General features: G+C 26.5%; 1 protein-coding gene across 1 annotated transcript; it reads left to right on the top strand.

Moving 5' to 3' along the window:
- Window positions 1–6,354: 6,354 nt before the first annotated feature.
- On the top strand, window positions 6,355–25,831 carry Phum_PHUM518550 (Inactivation-no-after-potential D protein, putative; the record flags this gene model as incomplete). The annotated part of the gene is made up of 13 exons (XM_002431236.1): window positions 6,355–6,401; window positions 6,429–6,469; window positions 6,502–6,698; window positions 7,854–7,948; window positions 21,356–21,425; window positions 21,550–21,597; window positions 22,887–22,988; window positions 23,083–23,154; window positions 23,410–23,581; window positions 24,551–24,888; window positions 25,168–25,323; window positions 25,401–25,550; window positions 25,637–25,831. The coding sequence occupies 13 exons, from the start codon at window positions 6,355–6,357 to the stop codon at window positions 25,829–25,831; spliced, it is 1,683 nt and encodes a 560-aa protein (XP_002431281.1).
- Between the last annotated feature and the right edge of the window lie 1,227 nt (window positions 25,832–27,058).

Here is a 27,058-nt window from a genome sequence, read left to right as displayed (position 1 = left end):
TTATTTTTCCCTTCGGTGTTTTTTTACGCGCGTAACAATTAAAAAAAACGCAATCGAAAAATTTTTCCTTTTTTTTTGTAAATAAAAAATTTTTCTCAACAGATTGTCTCCTTTGTCGTTTTTTACTAATATTTTATTAATTTTTTTTTTTGGTTCACGTAAACCTTTTTTCAACCTTTTTAACATTTTTTTTAAAAAAAAAAAAAAGGATTTTTTGATGGAATTAATAAAATCGAACCCGCGTTCCGGTAAAAAAAAAAAAAAAAAAAAATTATTATTATTTATTTTTAATTGAAGGTGATGGCAAAAAATAATTTAATTATTTGTTTTTTTTTTTTCAATGTTTGCCATTCTTAAATAATAAATTTTTCTACGGTTGCATGCCCTGTAATTAAATTTTTACTAAAAACATTTATTTTTTTTTCTATTAACAAACGTTTGTAAATCCATCGTATGAATAAATTTCGCGCGTTTTTTTTTTAATTTCAAATTATTTTTTTTTTTAAATGGCGGCGTTATAAAATTGATAATAATAATAATAATAATAATAATAATAATAAAGCCAACGGCCATAGCGTGCTGGTCACACCGGTTCCCGTACGATCACCGAAGTTAAGCAGCATCGGGCGTGGTGCAAACTTGGATGGGTGACCGTCTGAGAACGCCACGTGCTGTTGGCTTAAAAGAGAAAAAAAAAAAATGAGAAGAAGACAAAGTAAGAACCAAAAAACAAATCTTGTTCTACTGTCGACCTGAGGCAGCTCGACGAGAACGTGAATTTCACTGCTTCTGACCCTGGCCACTCCAAAGATGTTAGTCACTGGAGCCCAGTTCAGGAGACAAATCGTTCCCATCGAAAAAGACGGACTCAGGAAGACCTTCAAGAATTGATGTGGTGCTATCTTATAATAAGTGGCACCACCGAAATTCGAGTATTTGTCCCTAAGGAATCGGGTAGAAACCTCGGATAAATACTTAAAAACTCCGACAAGTAGCCTTGTCGTGTTTAATGGTGGATAATAATAATAATAATAATAATTTATAACGTTTTAATGTTTAAAAAAAATAAATAAATAAATAAACTTTTTAAAATTTAAAAACAGAAACATATCGCTTGAAAAAAACAAAACAAAACGTGTGTTTACGATATCAAAAAAAATTTTTATTTTTCCATTTGTTGTTGTTGTTTGTCGGTGTCGTTTGTTTCGTTTCCATTCCTTCGGTTATAAAAAGAATTTAACCTTTTCAAAAATTTTTTTTCGAAAATGCGGAAATGAAAATTTTCGAAAATAACAAAAAAAAAAAACAAAAAATACTTTGCGATAAATCGAACGAGAATTTAAAAAAAAAAAAAAACAAAAAGCAGACGACGTAATTTTAAAAACAAAAAGCAGACGACGTAGTTTTAAATCAAAAAGCAGATGACGTAGTTTTAAAACAAAGCAGACAACATAGTTTAAAACAAAAGCAGAAGACGTAGTTTGAACAAAAAAAAAGAACAAGAAAAATTAATTAATGTTTTTTTTTTTTACATAACAATTATTATTAATTTTACCTTCTTCATGTTAAAAAAAAAAATTAATATTATTTTCACGGTTTGTTTTTTCATGGTTGCCAACCTACTTTTTTTTTATTTAATTTTTCTTCTGCTTTTTTTTTTATTTACTATTAAAATTCATGACGACAAGAAATAAATAAATAAATAAATTTTTTTTTCTTATACTAAATAGGTTTTACTAATTAATTTTTTTTTTTTTTAATTCGGAATGCATTTTGTTTTTTTTTGTTTTAATTTATTTAAATTAATTAATTCATTTCTTTTTAATTATTATTAACTTTTTTTTATTTATTTAAATAATAATAATAATAATAACATTCGTTCATTACTCTTTTGCATCTCGACTGGAATTTTTCTTTTCTTTTTTCTTTTCTGTTTTTTTCTTTTTTTGTTTTCGTTCTTTGGAAAAATATTTTTCCAGTTACGAAAATTTTTTTTTTTTAAACTGGAGAAAAATAAAATTCCACGTTTGTTTGTTTGTTTTCTCTTTACTTTTTCAATGTTTTTCTTTTTTTTTACAGTTGAATGTCTTTTAAATTTTACTTCGCGTTAAATGTCTTTTTAAACGAATTATTTTTTTTATTTAAATACGGAAATACTTCCGGTTGTTATTCGAAACGATTCGAAAAAGAAAATTCTATAAAATCTCCTGGAAAAATTAAACAAACGGGAAAATTTTTTTTCAAAATAAAATTTCAACGTTTTAAAATCCATTGAAATAAATAAAGGTAAAACAACAGCAAACAACTTTAAAAAAAAAAAAAAAAACAAAAACAAATCGTAAACGCGTACACATCTAATAATAATAGTAATAAACGAATTATAGAAGAAAAACAAACAGGCAAACAAACAAACAAATAAACAAACGAAAAAAAAGAAAAATTATTTTGTGAATTTTCATTTTTTTTTTTTTTATACAATATTTTAATTTTTTTTATTTTTCTTATGCATACACACGCAAAATCGTCTGTTAAACAAACAAACAAACAAGCAAACGAATGTTTTATTCATTACTTACTGAAGTTTTAAAAAAAAAAAAAAAAAATTTATGTATTAATTCAATTCTTCGTCGTGAACTATGAATAAGTTTTAAGTTTAAAAATTTAAATTTAATTTTAATCTTACACAAATGTTCGTTATTTTTTTAAAATTCCGCCATTTTGAAAAAAAAAATTTTTTTCCGTTAAAATAATGATGATAAGACGATCGCATCGGCAAAAAATAAAAATAAAAAAGTTTTTGTTTTAAATACTTAAAAAACTTACTAAAAACTCGATTGAGATTATTATTAAGTTTGTTTTGTTTGTTTTATTTGTTTGTTTGTTTGTTTGTTTATTTATTTATTTGTTTATTAATTCATTAAAATAATTAACAAAATTTTATCTTTTCAAAAATGTTTATTCAAGTAAAATTATTTTAAATTTTTTGCTTTTTTTTTTTCTTTTTCGAGTAAAGGTTAGAGAGAGAGAGAAAAAGAGAGAGGGAGAGGAGGAGAGGGGGTGAGGGAAAGGAAGAAAGAGTTTTTGCGTTTAAAAAAAAATAGCAGACGAAAAAAATATTACTAAAAAAAAAAAAAATTATAAACAAATAAATATATTTTGTTTTAGTGGAAAATTTAATTTTTTAAAATAGAATGAGTTAGACCGAGAGGGGGGGGAAAGGGAGGGGGAAAGAGAGATAGAGAGAGATGAAGAAGAATGTTTTTTAAGTTGTAAAAAAAAAAAATATCGAATGGCTGGATAATAAAAAAAAAAGTTGCGAATGTAAACAAATAAAAAAAGTTTTAGGTTAATATAAAGATAATAAGACGCGGAATTTGAAAAAAAAAAAAAAAAAAAAGTGGCAGTAGATAAAAGAATAATATTTTTTTTTTTTTATGTTTCGGTTATAAAAAAAAAAAAAAACTTAAAAATAATTTTACATTATTATTTATTAAATAAATTTTTTTTTTTACCATGCGCAAAAGTTTAATTATATAAACATAAATTTGGTCATAGAGAAAGAAAAAAAAAAGGCATAGAGTAAGAAAGAAAGAAAGAAAAAAAAAGAAAATTTGCCTCGAGAGATTTTTTTCTCTAAAGGATAATGGAAATAGGTAAAAAAAAAAAAAAAGTTATGAAAAACAAATTTTTAAATTTGTTTGAAAAATTCATATCAACATTTGTATCCTGATTTTTCGTTTCTTTTTTTTTTTTTTTTTTTTTTTTTTTTTTCTAGAACGAATTGAAAAAAATTTTTGAAAATTTTTTCTTTTTTTTTTTTTTTTTTGAAAAAGTTTACATTTCAAAAGTTGTAACCATTTTTTTTTTTTTTTTCATTTAAAAATTTCATTTTTCTAATACTTTTAACATATTTTTAAAATATTTAAAGAAAATTTTTTCATCGCGTACTCTTTCTCTCTCTTTTTTCCCTATTTTTTTTCTTGTATTTTTGTTGTCGCTTTGTTTGTTATTTACCTTTTTTTGTCTTTCTCTTTCTCTTTCTCTCAACATCATTTTTTTTATTTTACGTCTTGTTTTCATTCTTTTTTTAATATTTTAAAACTTTGTAATTTCCTCTTTTTCTCTCTTTGTTTTTCTCATATTTCTTAGTTTTTTACTGTTTTAATCTCTTTCTTCTTTTTCCCTCTTTCTCATTTTCTCCTTTTACGTCGTATTTTTCACATCTTTTTTTTTTAATTTACTATCTGTTCTCTCTTTTTTTTTCTTATTTTATTTCTCTCTCTTATTTTCTTATTTTTTCTTTCTCTCTCTCTCTCTAATTTTCTTTCTTTATTTTGCATTCTATTTCTCTCTTTTTTTTCTTTTTACTCTATTCGAATTTATTTTCTTTTTCTGTCTTGCTTCTTTTTGCTTTATCCTGTCTCTCTCTCTTTCTTTTTCGTTTTACTACACTCAGTATTTTGTTTCTCTCTCTCTTTTTCTGCTTACTTTATTCCGCATTCTCTTACTTTCTTTCTCTTTCTCTTTTTTCTATCCTGTTTTTCTCCATTTCCACTTTTTAACTTGTTAACCACTCTATTAAATTTTTTTTTCCTTTGCTCTCATTTTCGAAATTTTTTCATTTTTATTTTCACTCATTTTCTCTCGTTTTCTCTCTCTCTCTCTCTTTTTTTTTTTTATTATAATTAAGTTAATTATTTTAACCAAAAAGTTTTAAAATCATTAGGAAAAAATTGTCAATTTTTTTTTTAATAAAATAATTTAAATTTAATTAACGAGTGGGGAGAAAGTAAAGGTAAACGTAATTTTTTCACTTTCTCACACTCTCTCCACTTCCGTTTCCGTTTAAAATTTTTTTTTTTTCTCAAACGAGTAAAAAAATAAATAATAATATTATTATTAATTTTAAAGTTATTTGATGCAAAAATTTAAAAAAGGTATTTTACCGTTTTACCGTTAAAATATTAAACAATAAACAATAAAAAAAAAATGGATGGAAAAACCGTTAATGCATTTTAGTTTTTTTTTTTTTTTATTACTTTCGCTTTACAATTTAATATCAAACGATTTCCGTTTCCGCTTTTCAAACGAACTTTCATAATCGAAAAACTAATAATAATAATATTTTCTTTTACGGTCAGATATTCGATAAATTCGTCGGTGGGAAAAAATACGTTTTCTATCCATTTTTTATCGAATACATCAAAAAAGAAAGTAAATGTGATTTTATATATAAAAATCTATATATCTAAAGCCACGATTCTCTCATCAATTGAAAATTATTGACACGGACACTTCATTTATTTCTTTTTTTTTGTTTCTCCAGCATAAGTAATCGATTTTATATAAATCCACGAAAGAATCATGAAAACTCTTTCGAAACATTTAAAAAAAAAAAAAATTTTCATTTTTTTTCATTATTATTATTATTATTATTTACTTTTTTTTTTGTAATTTCGAGTGACTTTGTCTTCTGCCACGACGTTTTTTTTCCTTTTCTTTTCTCTCTCTTATTTTTGCCTTCGGTGCAATTTTTTTTATTTTTGCCTTAAGTCACGAATTTTTAACAAATAAAACAACAATTTTTTTTTTACTTTTTACACGTCAAAATCAGCAAGTAGTGGAAGCAGAAAAACAGAAAACAGAGCCAGACAGAGACTTGATAAATGAATTTAAGACAAGTTAAGAAATAAATTTTTTGATAAATTATCGTAATAAAATTACGAGTAAATTTTCTTTTTTTTAAAAAAAATATTTATTCTCATTTATTTTAAATAAAAAAAAACCCTACCCTTAACTTAATAATAATAATAATAATAATAATAACGATAATGATAATAATAATAATCGAAACTGTTTAACTGTTGAAATTTTTTTTTTTTTTATTTAAGGTCTGCCATTTTAAATATATTATTAATAAAAAAAAGAAACCTTAAGCGTAAAAAACCTTAGAAATTAAAAAAAAAAGAAAAATTTCTTTCAACTTCCGGTTTGATTTCATTCTACTCTCTCTCGTGCATAATTTTCCTTCGGGGTTTTTCCTCCCGTATTTAAAATTATATTAACATTAAAATTTTCAAATCCTTGTAGAAAATTTCTACATAACTACTTAAAATCTATTTAAAGTTTCGTAAAATTTTCTTATAAATTATTATTATTATTATTATTATTATTGTGAAATGATGTTTTAAACGTATCATCATAATCATTATTATTAATATTAGAAAGTTATTAAAAATGTTAAATCCTCCTTTTCGAATATATAAATAAATAAATAATTAGTCGGTTTGAAAATTATTAAGTTATTAAATTACGAAACTAATAACGTTATCAACGATTGATTTTATTTTCAAAATGGCGGATTTATTTATTACCTATTACACATCATTTCAAAAACATACGTGAAACTTTTTTTTTTTTTCATACAGGAATTTTATTTTTAACGAGGGATTTAAAAAAAACACGTCACGTGACTTAATTGTTTTGTTTTGTTTTTTTTAGGAAAAGTGAAGAAAAAATATGGAAATCTCGGAGATACTATATTAGTGATTAATTTAGAAAAAAGTCATAGAGGTTTAGGAATCAGCCTTGCAGGTCATAAAGATAGAAATCGAATGGCCGTTTTCGTATGCGGTATCAATCCAAATGGTCCAGCATTTAAAACGGGAGGAATCAAAGTTGGAGATGAAATTTTAGAGGTTTGTACATCTTTTTTTTTAAACCACGCAAACGTTTGTTGTTTGTTTGTCGTCCGTTATAAAACAACCGAAAAAACTTTCACGAAAACAAAAAAACAAAATACGCGAAATCAATTCCGAACGTTAACGACCTTTCCCCCCTTCCCCCCTCTTAGCTTTAATAAGGAAATTATTGTAATGAATATGACGTCATAATTTAAAATGAATGATCGAAAAACAATGTTTCAATGACGTCACGTTAAATTCGTGCGTCATTTTCATTGATTGTCAATTTCCGTTAATTATTTTTTTTTGACATATAACAATCATTCCTCATTTAAATTTCACTTTTTTTTTTTTTTTTGGTTTCTATTGACACCTGATCGGTCGACTGCGTAATTAATATTATCATTATTATTATTATTAATTTTTTTTCCAACGAATTGTTTTTATTTATAAAAATGGCGGATGTTCGAATCATCAACATCGTCGTTGTCGTCATCAATCTCTCTCTCTCTCTCTCTCTCTCTCTCTCTGATTTAATTTCAATGAAAATATTTGAAATTTTTTTTTTTTTTTAAATTCTTCTGACACGTTTGATAATTGACTGTTTATATCGTTTGAATATTTATTTTAATGTTTATTATTATTATTATTATTATTATTATTAATAGATTTTGAATTTTTTGTTGTCATCGATTATTAATTATTGATTGATTGATTGATTCATGTGTGTGAGAGCTTTTATGGGGAGAAAGGAAGGAAGAGGGGAGAGGGAGGAGATAACAAATTAGTCAAACGATGGAGAAAAATAAACGAACCGGATTAAAAAAAGTTCTGGAAATGGGGAGAGGTGAGAGGAGGAGGAAGGGATAGAATTGGGGAGAAGAAAGGAGAGGGGAGGAGGAAAGGAGGGGGCTAAAAATTTGAGCGGAAAAATTTTTTTGCTGCCACTGTGAAAAATTTCAATTCATTGTTTTTTTTTTTTTTTTTTAATAATTCGGTCATAATTAAATTACTTAATTAATATTCGTGGAATTTTATAAATGACGTAAATTTTCCGGTTTTTTCACTTCCGGTTTTCTATCCTTTTCTCTCTTGTATAAATACAATTCTAAAATAAACGAAAGTTTTAAATACACCTCAGTGTGCATAAAATTTTTATTTGTTTTCCAGGTGAACGGTATCGTACTCCAGGGAAGATGTCATTTAAACGCATCCGCCATAATAAAAGGATTGCCTGGACCAACGTTCAAGGTCATCATACTCCGGTAAGTTTTCTTTTTTTTTTCTTATTTCCGGAAAAGGAAATGAATTTGAAAACGATTCGCACGATTTAAATTTTTCAACCTTGAATTTTATTTTTTTTTTTGGCACTCGAATGATAAAAATTACCTGCGTTGCAAGGTTAATGCCACGATTTAAACTAAAGTACAAAAAAAAAATTATTAAAAAAAAAAAAAAATCTGTTGTTGTTACGTGAGAGTAATAATAAAATTTGGAGAAAAAAAAAAAAAATTAAGAGAACGACGAAGATGACATGTTCGCCATTGAAGTGTCATCAGAAATAGATTTTGACAGATATAATCAAAATGGAAATGTGCCAAAACTCTTTATTTCTTCGCGGTATAAAAAAAAAAAAAAATTTCGCTGACGGTGATGAGAATAATTTTTCCATTTCCCCTCCCCTCCCCCGTCAAATATTTTAAACGTGGCAGTAAATTTCGTGCGTGCGTAAGAAAACATTAACGTTTTTTTTTCTCGATCTTTTTCCCTCCTCTCTCTCTCTCTTTCTCTCTTCTTTTCATTACGCGTTTCGGTCAATTAAAAAAAAAAAAAAAAAAAAAAAAAAAAAAAAAAAAGCAAAAAAATTCATTCGAAAAGTTTTCATTTTCACAATTACACGCGCGTTCACTTTCGATTTCGTTTTTTTTTTTTTTTTAAATTAAGTTTTTTTAATTTTTTTTTTTAATTACGCGTAAGTCACATGATATTCTATATTAATAATAATCATAATAATAATAATAATGCAAAATTTTTTTTTAAATACGATTAAAAAACAAATTTTTTGATTCGTTTTTAACAAAGCGATTTTGTAAAAATTTTAACCGTTTGTTTTTTTTTTTATCGTCGTGGCATTAGTGACAATATTTAGTTTATACGTTTTACAATTGATTTATTTAGTAAGTAAAACTAATTTATTATAAGATAAAGTTAACAAAAGTTAAATACGAAAGGTTTTTCTTTTTTTTTTTTTTTAACAAAATAAATCGAGTTACGGGATTGTTTCTCTCTCCCTCTCTTTCTCTTCTCTCTCTTCTTTTTTTTGTTAAGAAAAAAAAAAGAACTTTTAACTTAAGATAGATTTTTATTTAAAACAAAAAAAAAAAGTAAAAAAAAAAAAACGTCTCTCACCTAATAAAGAAAAAAGATTACAAAGAAAATAAATAAAAAATTATGGAAGAGCTTTTTTTTCGTCTTCTTCTTCTTCTTCATCTTCTCCTCCTTCTACTTCTTCTTTTTTTTCTTCTTTTTTCTTTTTTTTTATATATATTGGAAAACTTTAGTAACTTTTCAACGTAATAAATTATATTTTTTTACTTTTTTTCCTCCCCCCTCTCTCTATCTCTCTTTTTTTTTTCGTATCGTTTTTCTTTTTCTACTTTTTTCTAGTGTTCCCCTCTTTCTCCCCCGCCCCCTCCCCTTTTCTTCCCATTTTAAAAGAAAATATGATTTAATAGGTGTCATTTATTTATTTTTTTCCCGCACACACACACACACGAAGACATAAACGTTGAGTGATGACTTAGACACGCACACGTACACGTTCAGGTGTGAAATTTTACTCGTTTTCTTAGTCGTGACGTCGTTATAATGACGTCACGTTAACTTTATAACAAAAATTATTAAAAAAAAAAAGAAAAACGTTTGAAATTGTAAAAATTTTTTACGCTCACGAACATCGTCGAATTATTATTATTATAGTTAACCTTTTAACCTTTTTCTTTTCGTATTTATTATTTTTTTTTTTTTGGGTCCTTATTTTTGAATTTTCCGCCATTTTTCTTTTTTTTTTAAATTTTCCGTAAGCTATATTCCCGTGTTGATAAATTACCGAATTCGAGATGAGAAAATTTGCAACGTCGTCTTCGTCGTCGTCCTCGGATTCGATCGAAAAACTTTCGTGACGTCATTATTTTCTTTAACTGTGACGTCATCACGAGTAAAAGGCTGTGAAAAACCTTTTACCACGATGATAATATATTAATAAGAGCATGAAATTAATTTGAGGGAGTGTAAAAAATTTTTTTACACGAGAGTGAAAAATAAAAGGAAAAAAAATTGTAGGGGTCGCGAGTTATTTAACAGTAAGTAAATAAATAATAAATGGAATCAAAGGAAAAAGATAAAAGGAAAATGAATGAATGAGTGAGTGAGAGAGAGAGAAGGTTTTGTTACTGACAATTTAATTTTACCTGAAAGGTACTTAATTTGTATTTGCATGAACACCATTTCTAATAATTTTTATTACCTTTTTTTTCTCAAAGGAAAAATTAAAAAAAAAAAAATAAAATTTTCCACTAACTTTTACCATTTACATTTTTTCTTTTTTTTTTTAATGATTAAAAAGAAAAAAAATTTTTTTTTTTGTATTTTTTCTTCGTTTTTTCATTTTTGAAAATTTTCATTTTCTCCAGTTTCCAGAAGAGAGAAAAAAAATAAGAACGGGAAGGAGGAGACAAAGGAAACAAACGTTTTCCTTTTTTTTCCTTCCTTTCTTTCCTTTCTTTTAAGCTTTAAATCAAAAACGATGTAAAGTTTTTTTTTTTTTTTTTTTTTTTCGATTCTTTTGTTAAACTAATGATGACTACACCGTTGTTCGTGCGCTTCCATCTTTTTCCACGACAGTTATTTTCTTTTTTTTTGTCTTCTGCTTCTTCTCGTACTAACAAACATTTTTTTTTATTTCCGACAAGCTAAAAGAAAAAAATTTAATAATAATAATAATAATAATAATAATAATTTTTTTTGGATTCGAAAACAAATAATAATTCGATTGAACGTTTTCCAACGGTTTCAAATCGTTTCCGGAACGTGAAAACAATAATAAAAAAAAAAAACGAACGTGATGATCAGGTAGTTTGTTGTTACGAAACATTTGTTTGTTGGCGAACGTTTAAAAAAACGAGAGAGTTAATAAAACAAACGCAAAAATAGAAAGAAAGATGAAGACGTTCATATGGAAAAACGAACGTGGCGTAGGCAGGGAGTTTGTTAGGGTTATGGTTGGTTGTAACGTAATATTTATTAAACAATTTTTTAATGTTGAAAAATGTCGAAACAAACAAAATCGAAACAAACGAGGGAGGGGAGGGAGGGGGGAACACGTAGGCGTTGTTTAAAAATTTTTTCGAATGAGTCCAAAGTAAGTAATAATAAATTTTTATTACTTTCGAATTTTTTACACGTTCGGGATGTTCCGGATTTTTTTTTTTTCAAATTTAAATTTATAGTCGAGAAAAAAAAAGTTTTTTCTTTTATTTTGCGGTTGTTGTTGTTGTTTGTTGTTTGTTGTTGTTGTGCGATTCGAATCATACGCGGTTAACGAATCCAATTGTGATATTTTTTAATTTTCACACGTGGTTAAAAGAAAATTAAAAAAAAAATTATTACGTAAGTTAAAAAAGGTTAATTTTTTTACGAAAAGGGAGAGGGGGAAGCCCCCTCTTCCTCCCTACCTCGTGTTTCCCCTTCATTACTTCCTTCCATCGAACAATAAGAGTTTCCGGAACTTTCTTTCTTTCTCTCTTTTTCGCGAATTCAATTATGAAATAAAATTTTTTTTTTTTTTGTTAAAATTTCGATGGATTCATTTATTAATAACAACAAAAAATGAATTATTTATTAACTTTTTATTAACCAAAGAAAATTTTTTGTTTTATGTACATAACCGAAAGTTTTTTTTTTCTTGAGTGTGGGAGAAATAAAAAGTTTTTTTTTCCGGTTAAAAACATTTTTTTTTCTGTTTTGAATATTTAAAAATAATATAAATATTGATAATGGAGGTGATAAAAGATAAAAACCAAAAAAAAATTTTTCCTGTATAAAAAAAATTCGTCGGGAAAAACTATGAAGAAATAATAATGATGATGATGATGATGATGTTGATGATGATGATAATGATGATGAATACATTCAATCTCACGCCGTTCTTTTTTTTTTTTTTTGTATTTTTGTAATTTTGTTTATCGCATCCGAATATTTTTCGATTGATTTCTATAGAGAATTAACGCGTGTTGTTTTATCTCTCTTTCTCTCTTTCCCCCCCTCTCTCTCTCTCTTTGTGTTTTATTTTTCTTTCCTCTTTTCTCCTTCTTTCTTTTTACTTCCTTTTTCTTTCTCTCTTTTTCTCTGTTTTATTTTTTTCTTTCTTTATTTCTCTCTCGCTTTTTCTCTCTTTCTTCATTTCCCCGTTTATTTTTATCTCTCTCTCTCTTCTGTTTCTCTCTCTTTTTTTTAAATCTATAAAAGAAAAAAAAAGAGAGTCGAATGAATGCGTGTCCTTAATCGATTTGATGAAACTTCACCCAGTTTTTTTTTTTTTTTACTTTTTATTTCTTCTTTCTCGCTGACACAATCGAAAATCTATTGAAATCCAATACGAAAAAATAAACTTGTACAATGGATTGTTTGAATAGTTTTCCCCCCTTCCCTCCTCCCCGAATTCCCTTTTCATCCCCTTTCCCCTCCCTCTCCCTCTCTCTCTCTTAAATTCCCTTTTAAAAAATTATAAAAATTCAATTTTATTTTTCTTTTTTTTTTTCCGAACTGAACTAAAATAAAAACGTTAACCTTTTATTTATTAACTCGACAAAAAAAAATTCAAAATAATAATAATAATAATAATAATAATGATTTTTTTTTTATTCTGGAAAAATGAACGAAATGAAAATAAATTTTAATTTAATTTTGATTTATCTGGAAAATCTGAAAATGTCAGATAGACGACGAATTTAATAATAAATACGAAAAAATAAAAAAATAAAATAAATAATTTAATAAGATTTATTTATTCGAAAATTTTCTTTTTCGTATTAAACCAAGTGTAAAATATTTTGTTGCAATTTAAGAAATGGAAAAAAAGGATGGGGGGAAAAGGGGGAACAAGAAAATTCGAGAAAATTTTCTGGTGTAACGGGAAAAAATCTAAATTTATCAAACGGTACGCTTCGTTAAAAAAGGTTTTTTCGAAATTGGAAATGATGATGAGACGTAAACAGAAAGAGAAAAAGGTTAGGGGAAAGACGGGGGAGAGGAGATGAACTTACGCGCACACACGCACCCAAACCGATAAGAATAACATGGAAAAAAAATTAATTGAAATTTTCGTGCCAGGGAAAAGAAAACAATCATCATCATCATCATAAAAGAATCCAAAAAAAGAAATTAAAAATAGAAATTTCTGGAATGTTTGGAAAAACAAAAGGTGTAATCATTTCCGGTTTGAAAAAATGGGAACCTTACCAAAAAAAATTCCAGTTCAAAACCGGATCCGAGGAAAATTTCAGGCGGGCGAGGAGTAAAAAAAACGGTTTGGAAACGGTCGCCATTTTAAAAAAAAAAAAAAGAAAAAAATTTTTAAATGAAAATCTTTCGAAGGAAAAAAATTTTGTGTGGTAAAAATCGTGTGTGTGCGAAACGAATAATTACGTAGAAAGCTTCGTGTACCGTCGTCGTTTTTTGTGAGATTGACGTCATTGTGATGACGTAAAAATAAAATCAATATCTAAACCGTATAAATTTTATACGCGCAATGTATATAAATAATAAAAAAATAAATAAAATTTTTTTTTCTTTTTTTTTTCACTCTAATTGGTACGCCTGATTTCTAAGGTTCGTGGAAAAAAAAACATTTTTACGTATCATTAATCCAGCTAGAGAGAGAAACAGAAAAAAAGAGAGAGAGAGATTAATTTAAAAAATCTTCGTTCCAGGATATTAATCGACCTTAAAAAAAAATAATAACCAATTACTAAATTTTATTATTATTATTATTTCTTTAGGTTTTTTTTATTTAAAATTTACCCGCCCTCCTCCTCCTCTTTCTCCTTCCACGTACATCATATTTATTTTTGTTCAGTTTTACGTTAACGGAAAATAAAAATTGAGGAACTGGATAAAGTTTTATCCAGGAAGGGAAACCGATTGAAAAAACAATTTTTGGAATTTTCAAAATTAACACGAGTAGTACGTTAATTACTTCTCGAAAAAGTAGAAAAATTTGCCGTAATTAGGAAAACTTTTGCTGTCGTTAAGAAATTTTTTTTTTTTCGTATGGAAAACACGCATTAAAGATTTTTAAATTTTTTCATTGGAAATCATATTTAAAATTTTTTTTTTGTGTTTTTCTTTCCTCTCTCTCTTCCTTTCTTCGGGGAGACTCGGCCCCGTTTTTTCATTTTTTTTTTTTTTCGTTTGGAATTTTTAAAAATAAATAAATAAACCATTTTTTTTGCTGCTATTCAAAAGGTTTTCAATGCGTACTTTATCTTTTTTAAACCTTTTTTTTTTTGAAAGATTATCCTTTCGTGGCAATGATAAATATTAACGCGAATTATTTTCTTTTTACTTTTTTCCAAAAAAAAAAAAAAAAACTCGTGTTAATAACATTTTAAAATTTTCTTTTATTTTATTTTATTTTTAAATTTTTTTTAAGCCCCCCACTTAACGAACCCCCTCCCCTGCCCTTCCCGCAGCTCTTCAAAAAACTTTTATGCGTGGAAAGGTTTTTTGTTTTTACAAAAAAAAAATTTTCTCTCTCTTTTTCACGCTGAAAACCTTAATTAAAATTTTTCTTTTTGCAAAAAAAAGGATCGTGTTTCGTCACAATTCTCATTCATTCAAAAATTCATTCCAGAATTAATTCATTCTAATTTTTTTTTTTTTTACTTACGATTAATAAGTGAAAAAACAAAAAAAAAAATCAATAATTCATTTTTTTTTTTTTTTACATCATCGTCTCCTCCCATCAATGCTAATAAATATTTATTATTATAATAATTATTATTATCATTCGAATAGAATTATATAATAATAATAATAATAATAATAATAATAATAATAATAATAATAATAATAATGAATTCGAAAAGAATTTTTCAAGTTTTAACATAAATTAAAATTTTTTAAACAAACTTTAACATGTTTAAATAATTTATTCATATACAAAAAGTAAGGAGGATTGTTTCTTCTCTCTCTCTCTCTGTCATTATTAATTATCATTATCATTATTATTATTATTATTTATTACGTTTTAAAAAAAAAAAGATGATTTTATACAAAATTATTAAAAACCGTGTCAAAATAATAATAATAAAAAAAATGTCTCGTTCTATTGTTTGTCGTCTTTGTCGTCACGATATTTATTAACTATTGTTTTTAATTATTATTATTATTATTTAATTTATTATAAATAATTAAATATATATATGTATGACGTAATAGGCGCGAATATTCGTCGTTTCGTATTTTTTTTTTTTTTTGTTTAAATTTCTCTCCATTTTGGTTATAAAAAAAAAAAAAAATTTTTTTTTTTGTTTTCCGCTAACGCCCGAACCGCAATCTTCCGGCAAAACATACGTACTAAAGATAACGTGGCCGTGATAATGACTGTTTTACTCGATTGCCTACGCGTCGGATTTATTAATAATAAGAATATTTAGTTTTCGACCGCAAATTGTGCGTGTTGTTGTTGTTGTCGTCGTTTGTTGTTTGTTATTATAGTATTGGGTTTAAAAGGTATTAATCTGTGCATAACGTTGCATAACGTTTATTTTAATTTTTTTTTTTTAAATTAATTACTTCGAAACGTTTTGTTTTCCTTTCGTCGTCGTCGTCGTCGTCTTTGTTATCATCGTTATCATTATCATCATCATTATTATTTTTTAAAGTTGATTTGCGGTTAAGTATAACGATATGCGCGAATATACACATAAACCTCCACGCGAGTGATTTTTTTTTTTTTTCTGTATTTGTTACATAAAAAGGTGAGTTGTTGTTGTTGTTGGTTGTTGTTTTTGCTATCGTTCACTTGTTTGATTTTAAAGTAAAATAAATATTAATGCCACGACAAAAACACTTTTTTTTTTTAAATTTTGCATTCGGCTTTTTTTTTTTTTTATTCATTCTTATGTAAATATTTACATTAAATAACGTCCTTGCCCGAGGTGTTCGCCGATCGCGAGAGCGCGTGCGTGTACGTGCGTGTGTATGCGTGTGTGGTACGTGCGTGTGCGTGTGAGTGTTTTACATAGGTATAAGATGATATTTGAAAAAAATTAAATTTACCTTTTTTTTTTTAATTATTTTTATTTTATTAATTTCGTGTTGTTTGTTTGTTAGAAAAATTTGACGTTTTGCTATTGTTAAGAAATGCGGGATGAGAAAAAAAAAAAAAAAAGATGGCTGTTGTTGTTGTTGTTGGGGCCTTTAAACTTTACTTTAGCAACGATGTGATTTTTTTTTTTTTTCATTTTATTGTTTTCCGAAAGGAAATAATAAATTCATCGTTTGTTTGTTTGTAAAAAAGAAAATTTTTTTTTAAATTTTCCCCGCTTTCGTTTTTCTTTCAACAAAAAATTTTTTTATTATCGAACGTTCTAATATTATTATTATTATTATTATTATTACGAGTATCATTCAATAAAAAAAAAAATCATCATCGTTTTCATTCGATAAAGATTTTTTGTTTTTTTTTCAACAAACGAAATAATTTAAGTGAGAATAAAATTTTGTGCGTTAAATTTCGCCATTTTGAAATTTTATCACGTAATCATGTTTTTTTGATTTATATATATTTATAATTCATTCGACAGGAAAATTTAAGAGGGAAACGTTACTTTTTCTTTCTTTTTTTTTTTTGCGATGCCCCAATGATTTTTTTTTTCGGGTTTAGTTTGTGGGGGGGGGGTTGGGTAAGATGTAGGGGAGGAAACGAAAGTCGTAAATTCGATGTGTGATAAAAATTAGTAAGAAAAAAAAAAAAAAAAATTTTCATCGAACCGTATCGATTATGATGATTCACATTGAATATATATCTCTTATCACGAATTGTTTTTTTGAGTCATTCTTAACTATTCGTATAATTATTATTATTAATATTATTATTAATATTATTATTATTACTATTATTATTATTATTTAAATTTTAAAACTTTTCGGTGTGATAATTAAAAAAAATAAAAAATAAAATAAACGACGGACGCCGCTGTTACGTAACGGAAACAACAAAAAAAATAGTTTTACGAATTTTTTAAATAATATTTATCCTTGACACGGCACTGATGATACTCTTCAATTGTATTTAATAGTAAATTTAAAACGTAATCATTAACAAAATTGTAAATTTGCAACAATTTTTTTTGATTATATAAAAAAAAATATAAAAAAACCGTTAGGATCGTTGACGACGGCAAAAATTTTCCGAATTATAGCAAATCGAGAAAAATAAATTTTTTTTTTTTTTTTGCATATTGCACTTTTTTTTTTTTTTCATTCGTTACCAAAGTCAAGGACTGAATATTTATTTGTCGGAATGAATGATTAGGAACAATGAAAATAATAATAATAATAATAATAATAATGATAATGATAATAATAATAAGCAAAAGAAAAAAAAGGAAAAAAAGAAAAGCTTTTAACTTCGAGCTTTCCTTCGGGTTATGTAAAAACTTTAATTTTTCTACTCTCTCCCTCCTCCTCCATCTCTATGCCTTTTTCCACTTCATTTTTCTTTCTCTATGCCTCATTCTATTCCCTTCTTCCCCTCCTCTCTCCTCCCCCCTACCCCTCGTTCGTCGTAATAATTTTTTTCTTTCTTTCTTTTATTGAATTTTTTTTTTTTTTTAATATTTGTTTGTTGCGTTCGTTTTGTAATTTTTCAATTTCCTTATTGTTCCGTTATTGTTAATAATAATAATAATAATAATAATAATAATAATAATGACGACGACGATAATGATTTTGATAATAATGATGATTCATTCGTTTTTTTTTTGTTTGAATGAATTTATTTATTAATTTTTTTTTTTTTCGTTGTAAAATTGACAAAAAAAAAAAGGTAAAATTTACCGGTTGGATTTATTATTCCGATTCCCCTCTCCTCCCTCCTTTGATCTCTACCTACCTACCTCTTCCTCCTCCTCTCCCCTCCCCCCCTCGGTAAAATTTCTCGTTTTCGAATTTAATGCAAAAAAAAAAACATTTTAAAATTACTTTATTATGTAAACTTTAGAATTATGTAATTATATTAAATGTAATTAAATTTTTATTAATTAACTGAAATATATATTTACATATATTTATTTATTTATGTTGTGATCACGTGATTGTGTTCGCGTGCACGTGCGCGTACGTTAGTCAATTCGTTTTTTTTAAATTCAAACGTGGATCACGATACTAATAATAATTATTATTTTACTTATAATCGCGTCGAGTTTTTTTCTTGCGTTTGTCGATGCGTTTGTCGTTTGTCTCCGTTTTATTATGATCTGGTGGGTAGTGGTGATGGCGGTGGAGGTAGTGGTGATGGCGGTGGAGGTAGTGGTGGGAGTGATGGTGTCGTTTTATAAATCTTTATGAGAATGTAGGTTGTTCAACATAACGCGTGTCGATTTCCTGTACGGTTTCTTCATTTTTTTTTTTTAATAAATATTCTTCGAATTTCTCTCTAATGATCATGTTGCGTGACTCCCACATGTTTGCGGGTCGCGATAACTTGAAAATTTTCCGTTTATTCTCTACCCACATCCACGGGTGTGGGGATATTTCAATAAGTTAAATCACCATTTTTTGAAATTCTCGGTTGGCACAACTGAATTATTACAGAACCGAACGTTTCGTCGTAAGGGGAAAACTCGGAATGTAATTTTACCGTTTTCCGATCGGTGCATCTGTTTTAAATTATTATTATTATTATCATCATCATTTTTATGAAATATTTATGAAGTTTTTCCGACGTGTATTAACTTTAATTTATAGATGCAAATCCTAACGAAAAAAAAAAAGTTATTAAAATTTTTTTTATCGTATTAAAAATAATTTTTTTTATTATTATTAATTTCTCCAGAGATTTTGTTTGCTGAACAATTTTAAAATTAAAAAAAAATTTTTTCGAAACGTTAAAAAGTTTGTTTCACCCTAACCACCCTCCTCCTCCTCCTCCTACTCCCTCTTTTTTTAAAAATATTTTTTAAATAATAATAATGATAATATTGAATTGCGAATTACAAAAAAAAAAAAAAAAAAAACTTTTTTACGTTTTTAACGCTGAACTTAAATTTAAAAAAATCATTATTATTAACATAAATAATTTAACGCTGTCGGAAAATTTGACAAAAAAAAAAGAAAAATTTCATTTCACCTTTGACCTTTTCCCTTTTTTTTAAAAATACCTTCAAAATATTTTATTATTATTATTATTTTTTTTTTCGTTAATTATATAAAACCGAAACGAAATAAAAGAGAAAAAGGGGGAAAAAATTCAAAGGCAAAATTTTCCCAAAAAAAAAGGAAAGAGGAACGGGAGAGGAAGAAAGGGGGAATGGGGAGGGAAGGGGGGGTAAATTTGATTCTTTTGTCATCGAAATAAACTTTTTTTGTATATCTAAAATTACTATAATTCGATGATGCTATAATTAAAAAAAAAGGTCTCCCCACAAAAAAAAGGATTCGCTTTTTGTAAAAAAAAATAAAAACCACAAAAACCTTTTTTTTTTGTTTGTTTGTTACCTACAAACGAACAATAACAACAAAAATCTTGTTATTATACTGTCGATTAATGCATTTTGATAAATTTTTTTATTTAATTACAACAAACGTACAAACATGTTCGTTCGCGCACGATAAAAATTTGCGTTCATTGATTTTTTTTTTTTTTTCGTCGAATGCAATCGAAATACTATTAAAAAAAAAAAAAACAACCGCAACATAATAATGATAATAATAATAATAATAATAGAAAATCTGTTTGTTTTTAATTCAATTACAAAAGTTTGTTTTTTTTTTTTTTATCGGATGCGTTTTTATGTCAAAAAAAAAAAAAAAGTAAGAAACAAAATATTTTTTCTCATTTACGTCATTTCGCGTCGTTGTATTCGGTTGTATTCAATCGGAAACTAAAATAAATTGTTTTATTATTATTATTATCATTATGAATGGAATCGCCCATTGTAATGTATTAAATAAATTATTATTATCATTATTATTATAAAAAAAAAGTTTAGTGTTCGTGTCGTCGAGTTTTTGTTTATTCTCTCGTAATACGATATTTTATTTATTAAGTTTATTAATGTTTTTTTGTGTGTGTGTGTGTGCGTGTGCGTAATTATTTATCGGATCGATTTTATTGATTTTATTGATTTTTTTTTTGTAAATTTATTTATTAATTATCGATCGCCAATAATTTATAGTTTGCAACAAAATAGTAAAAATTTTTTTTTTTTTTTTAATTGGATTTGCTCCGGCAGAAAATTTTTCAATTAAATACAACTTAACGGGTTAAAGGTTTTTCTCCCTCCCCTTCTCTCCCGTTTCCTCCCCCCGTTTCCCCCCATCCCTCTTTTAGTTTTTCTTTTTTTTCTCTCTCTCTCTTTCTCTCTTTCTCTCTATATACTCTTAAAATATAAAATAATATAAAAAAAAGAAAATTAATTTTAGGTTTGTGAAAAATAAAAAAGCAAAAAAATTTAAGTTAAAAGCTTTTCTTTTTTTTGTGAATGTTCCTTTTTTTTTATATATTTCGAATTTAAAGTATAAAATAATGATGATAATAATAATAATAATAGTTTGAAAAAGAACCTTTTAAACCTTTTTTTTTTTTTTAATAAAAATCATAATTAATTTTTTTCAAAAATAAAAATGAAAAAATATAAAAAGGAGTGAGAAATATGTTTTCTATGTATATGTAGAGGGAGGGAGAGGGATTGGGGGGGTGGATGGGGGTGGAAAATGCCTTTTTTCACGGGGAATTTTCTATAAAAATAAAATAACAAAATTTATATATATATATATTTAGAGAGAGAGAGAGAGGAAGAAAGAGAGAGGGGGAAAGAATCAAAGAGAAAAAAATTATTTTCGTCCATTTTTTTTTTTAAACTAAAAAATCTCGTTTCGTAGTATGTATTGATAAATAAAAAAATGGCGAATTCATTTTATTCGTTGACAAAATAAAAATTAAACAAGGACGAAATTAAAATTCAGTCGAATAATTAACAAAATATAAATAATGAATGAAAAAAACAATTAAACAATTAAAAACACTTGATGAAAAAAAAAAAAGAAAAATTCAGGTTATGTCAACGGTAAAAATAAAAACGTGACGGTGATAATAATAATAATAATAAAATATGGATAATTTATTAGCTTGTATAAGAACGGCACCGGAATGGGAAGATGAAGGTTTTTATTTTCCCGATCCTCTCCCCCCCACAAAAAAAATAAAAAAAAAACAAAAAAGGTATTTTAATTTTTCTTTTTTTTTTTTGTAAACGCTCGTAAATGAAAATTAAATAAATTTTTGCGATAATTAAATAATTAACGTCTTCTGCTTACGCCCCCCTACCCCCCAAGAAAATTGTTTTATTATTATTATTAATATTATTAATTTTCTGTCGTTTCAGGAGAGCGTCGGCATTAGAAGATTTAGCCGTGAAGCCGATCACACAATTTCCATTAACGTTAGACGATGAGGTAAATAAAAAAATTTTTTTCAAATATGGCGGATAAATTTTTCCTCTCTTATCTCACAAGATTGATGTATGACGTCATTAAATACCCTGATATTATTTTATTTATTATTTTTCAGCCTCCGGAGCAAAAATATGCCAAATTTAAAGGAGTCAAAACGATCACCATTAAAAAGGTGGGTTTAAAAATAATCACGTGGAAATTTAAAAATAAAAAGAGAGGCAAAATATAATACAGTACAAAAACCTGAGAAAGGGAGGGGGAAGGGGGAGGGGGTGGGAAAGGGAAAAAATTCAAAAGCTCACCGAAAAAAAAAAAAGTTGTTTTTGCAACACATTTAACGTTGTCCAAAGTCTTTACAAAAAAAAAATAACAAACGAATTGTTTGTTTGTTTTCACGACGTATAAATAAATAAAAAATGTATATTTTTTGCTTGTTTGTTTGTTGTTTGTTTTTATTTAAAAAAAAGTTTTCTTTACGGTTATAATTTTTAAAAAAATTTTTTTTTGTATGACTTTTTACACCACCGCCTTTTATGTAAAAAAAAAAATGGGGTAATTTTATTCATAATCGAGTTGGTGGAAAAAATTTTTGAATAAAAAAACTGGAACGAAATAATAATAAGAACTAAATAATAATAATAATAATAATAAAGGAAAATTGTTCTCTTTAAAATCCTGGAATTTTTATTTAAAACCTTAAGGGATGAATCCCTGCGAATATTTTTTTTTGGAATTAATAACAAACTTTAAAAAAAATTGTTTATTAATTAATTTTTCGTTAAAATGTCAATGAAACGAAACGATAATTTATCGGTGAACAAACGAACAAACAAACAAACAAATAAAAAAGTTTATTTAAATATGTGTGTCTTTAAAACCTGATTGTGTTTTAACATTTACGTTGATGATTTATTTTACCTTTTCATTGACCTTGTCGGCGGTACAAGTTTCATTTGATGCATTTTATTTTTTCGTGGCATTGAATTATTATTATCATCATCGTAAACGTTTCAATTCTTCGTGTACGAACTTTTCCGTTGCAACATTTTTTTTTTTTTTTTTTAAAATAAACGCCATCGCGCAATCGCAATAAACGACAACGACAACATCCCAATATGCGAAAAATTTTCACGTGCGTGAAAGATAAGAAAATAATAATAATAACGGCGGAAAATGTTTTTAGTTTTTCCCTCCCCCCCATTTCCACTCTTTCTCTTCGCCTTTTAAGTTTTCCGACCGCCCCCACCCCCTCTCGAAAAATATAAAAAAAATATCTAACGATGTTTATATTATCCCATAGAGTATTGATTTTCACTCAGAGATATATACGTAATAAAAAAATAATAATAATCTAATGGGGAAAAAAAATATTTGTTTTTTCGTCGTGGCAGAAGAAACAAACGTGAATACACGCATGAACTTAACGAAAAAAAAAAAAATTTTTTTTGTTTTTCTTTAAAGGGAAATCAAAACCTCGGGATAATGATTATCGAAGGAAAACACGCCGAAGTTGGTCAAGGAATTTTCATTTCGGATATACAAGAAGGAAGTTCTGCGGAACAGGTACGTACCAGACACCATCACCACCACCACCACCCGATAATAATAATAATAATAATAAATACTTAATTTTTTTTTTTTTTTTTTTGAATTCCAGGCTGGTTTAACCGTCGGTGATATGATTCTCGCCGTTAATAAAGATACATTATTAGGAACCAATTATGATTCGGTAAGGGAAAAATAAATGATAATAATAATAATAATAATCATCATCATTATTATTATCATTACTACTAAATAAAAAAATTATTATTATTATTTTTTTTTAATAATAAATAAATAAGTTGAATAATAATTATAAATGTCTTTAATTAATATTTTAATTTTATACAATTAATGGTTTATGAATAATTGATTTGTTATAATGATGATGATGATGATGATGATGATGATAATAATAATAATGGTTTACGGGTTTATATAGGCGGCGACATTGCTCAAAAAAACAGAAGGATTAGTGACGTTGGTTATTTGCAATCCCAACAAAGGAAGAGAAGAAGAAAAAACCGTCATGGGAAGTTTGGAACCCAAAGGAACGGGTGGACATACTCCGAACAGGAGTCCGACTCCAGTACAAAAAGAACCGGAAAAATCGAGTGAGTTATTAATGATAATAATAATACTATATAATTTTTGTTTTCTTCATTATTATTATTATTATTATTTGTGTGCTTTTGGGCTTTAAAGCAAAACAGGACGGTGTTGGAAAATGTGTTCTTTCGAAAATTCTTTTCGTCAAAAGTTTTCTTCGTCGTTTTTGTTTTTTTTTTTTTTTTTTTGGGTGGGGATTAATTGTTAAATAAAATTTTTAACGTGGCAAAAGAAAAATAAAGGTTCGAATCGTAAAATTTGTAGCGTTTAAAAAAAAAAAAGCGCGCGAAATTCAAATCTCCACGTTTAAAAAATTTTTACAACAAAAAAATAAAAATTTTACAACGTAAAAATTGCAATAAAATTTTTTTTGTTATAAAACAATCGATAATTTAATTATTGAACGATTCGATTTAACGTATCGAAAGTGATAATAATAATAATAATAATAATAATTTAAACGATAAATTTTCTTTTTTTTTTTTTTTTATTATTTAGAAAATTATTAAATTTGTTTTGAAAAGCTTCGTGCATGTTTATTTTCTTTTTTTTTTTTCTTTTTATTTGTTCGTTTGTTTGTTGGTTGGTTGCTGTCGTTTGTTGTTGTTGTTTTTCGTTAAAATGGTGGCTCCAGAAAAATTATTAATAATAAAATGGCTATAAAAATAAAAAATAAAAATAAAAATTTTTTATAGCATTTTATTATTTAAAAAGAAAAAAAAAAGAAAAAATAATTAATTTGCTTTTGCATTTGGCTGCTTTTTGATGGATGTTGTTGCATGTCGTCGTCGTCGTCGTCATCATCATCATCGTCATCGTCGTCTATAAAATTTCACATCGTCGTAAGTTATTCTTTTTTTCCTCCCACCCCCGTTTTAGTTTTAGTTTTAGGTTTAGTTTAATTCGGTTAGTTTAGTTTAATTTAATTTTATTTTCTTGTTATGTTAATCGTTTGTATTTTTTGTTTTTTAAAGGGTTAATACCGTTTACCAATTTGAAACCGTTAAAATCTTCTTCGTCGCCATCGAAACAATTATTCGACGTCGGGGGATCCGGTACGATTAACGAATCTCAAATATCAAATTTTGTTTTGACGGCTCCGACGACACTCGTACCAACTGCAACGATAACCCCGAAAACATCACCCGCATTATCGACACGTAAATGCACGTCAAATACTAAAATTCCAGAAGAACCACTTCCGGATCCAGCAACATGTCCGATAATTCCAGGAAAAGAAATCCTTATTGAAATAAATAAAGATAAATTGGGATTAGGATTAAGCATAATTGGAGGCTGTGACACTTTGCTTGTAATTATTATTTTTTTTTTTTTTTATCCAGAGTTGTTATTATTATTATTATTACGTTTTATTTTTTTTTATCAATCAATCAATCACATGACTAAAACTAAACTTTTATCGGTAAACGTGGAAATTTAATTCTGCTAGACAAAATAAATAATTTGATAAGAATTAATTTTATAGGTCAGAGATAATTATCGATTAAAAGCCCCCATATGTAATTTTTTTATTATGTTCGTGCCACGTTATTATTTTTTTTTTTTTTCATGTGGTTTTTCTTTTTTTTAGGGAGCCGTGATAGTTCACGAAATTTATCCAGAAAGTGCAGCTGAAAAAGATGGAAGACTGGAACCGGGAGATCAAATTTTAGAAGTTAATTCTGAGGATGTAACTAAAATGCCACATTCAAAAGTTCTCACGGTCATGAGACAAACTCAAGCCAAAGTATATTGATAATAATGATAATAATTAATTGTTTTCTTTCAAATGATTCGAACCTTTTATGAATTTTTTTTTTACAGGTAAAATTATTAGTTTATCGAGATGAAAATATAACCAAAGAAAATTTACTGCAGACGATTGATGTCGATTTAATTAAAAAACCTGGAAAAGGTTTGGGTTTAAGCGTGGCAGCAAAAAAAGAAGGAAAACAAGTTTTCATATCCGAAATCGTAAGAAAAATAAAAAAAACCGTTAATTTTACCTTGAATTTTCTATTTCCACGGTTTGTTTGCAAAGGTTCGTTTTGTTTTTAAAGGTACATAATGGTATAGCAGAATTAGATGGAAGGTTAATGAAAGGTGATTACATATTAGAAGTCAATGGTATATCATTGAAAGAATCAAATCAAGAAATTGCTGCAGCCGTATTAAAATCGTGTACTGGAAAAGTAGCCATTAAGGTCGGAAGGATAACGTGTAAAAAACATGTTAATAACATTAACGGAAGGTAAGTTGTTATCATCATCTGGAATTTTATTAAAATTTCCAGACGCCATTTTTTCATTTTGAGAGAGAGAAAAAGCAGACATATTTTTTTTATTTACGCATTGTTTTATATCATTTATAAAAAAAAAAAAAAAACCTTTCATAGGAGTTCATTATTGTTAACCGAATCAGAGGTTAACAGGTCATCCGTTCAGGTTAACGGAATTACGGATCCGAATCCTCGAAATGATTTAGTTAATGGATGTTTTCAAACACCAAAGACATCATCAACATTAAGAAATTTTGTGAGGAGCCTTTCGATAAGAAGGCGAAACATCTGATAATGTGTGTGTGTGCGTGCTCTTAACCCTTAACCTTTTCCTGCCATTTTTATTATCCAGTTTCCTTTTATCCTCCTTTTTTTTTAACGTTCGCACACATTTTCGCGTACAAACTATTTACGGCTGTTTGTTAATTTTTTTTGTTAATTTTAATTATTATCAGTATTATTTATTTGCATGTGAGAGAGAGAGAGAGAAAGAGAAAAAATAAAAAATTTTTCGTGTTGTTGCTATTGTTGTTGTTCTTGTTGTTGTTTTTTTTTGTTTTTGTTTTTGTTTTACGAGAAAAAAAAAATTTGTAAAAAATTTACACATAAACGAATTTTGTTTTTTTTTTTGGTTTTTCTTTTTTTTTTCATCCACGCCCCTTTCCTCCCCCACTCCTCCTCCTTTCCCTCTTCCCTCTTCCATTCTTTTTAAAACTTTTTGCTGCAGTAAACGTTTAAGTGAATGGAACCGACAGGATTTCATTTTTTCATTTAAAAAGAAATTTTTAATTAATTTTCTTTTTTTCTTTTTTATTCGCTGCTCAGGAAATAGTCAAAGAAAACAGGTAAGTTAAAGTGTTTATTAAATAAATAAATAAATAACTTAGTGAAAAATAAAAAAAAATCAATAATCGATCAATAAATAAATAAATAAACCTACGGGAATTAACTTAATCAATCAACAACTACATTTAAGGATTTATGCGATAACGGAGGTATCGACTTGTTTTAACGTAATTAATTACGTCACGTAATAATTATTATGACGTCACAATATTTATTATTAACGTGTTAAGTGGTGTTCGTTAAATTGTCACAGTTGCCTAAAATATATATATAAATATTATTATTATTTAACGACGACGTATCGTCGCCATCTTTTTAAATAACATTCTTCTTCTTTTCTTTTCTTTTCTTTATCAAG

Source organism: Pediculus humanus, genomic scaffold (assembly GCF_000006295.1).
Source record: "Pediculus humanus corporis 1103172108283 genomic scaffold, whole genome shotgun sequence".
NCBI classification, from domain to species: Eukaryota; Metazoa; Arthropoda; class Insecta; order Psocodea; family Pediculidae; genus Pediculus; species Pediculus humanus.
The sequence above is the reverse complement of the archived record's forward strand: the minus strand, read 5'-3'. Positions and strand labels throughout refer to the sequence as shown.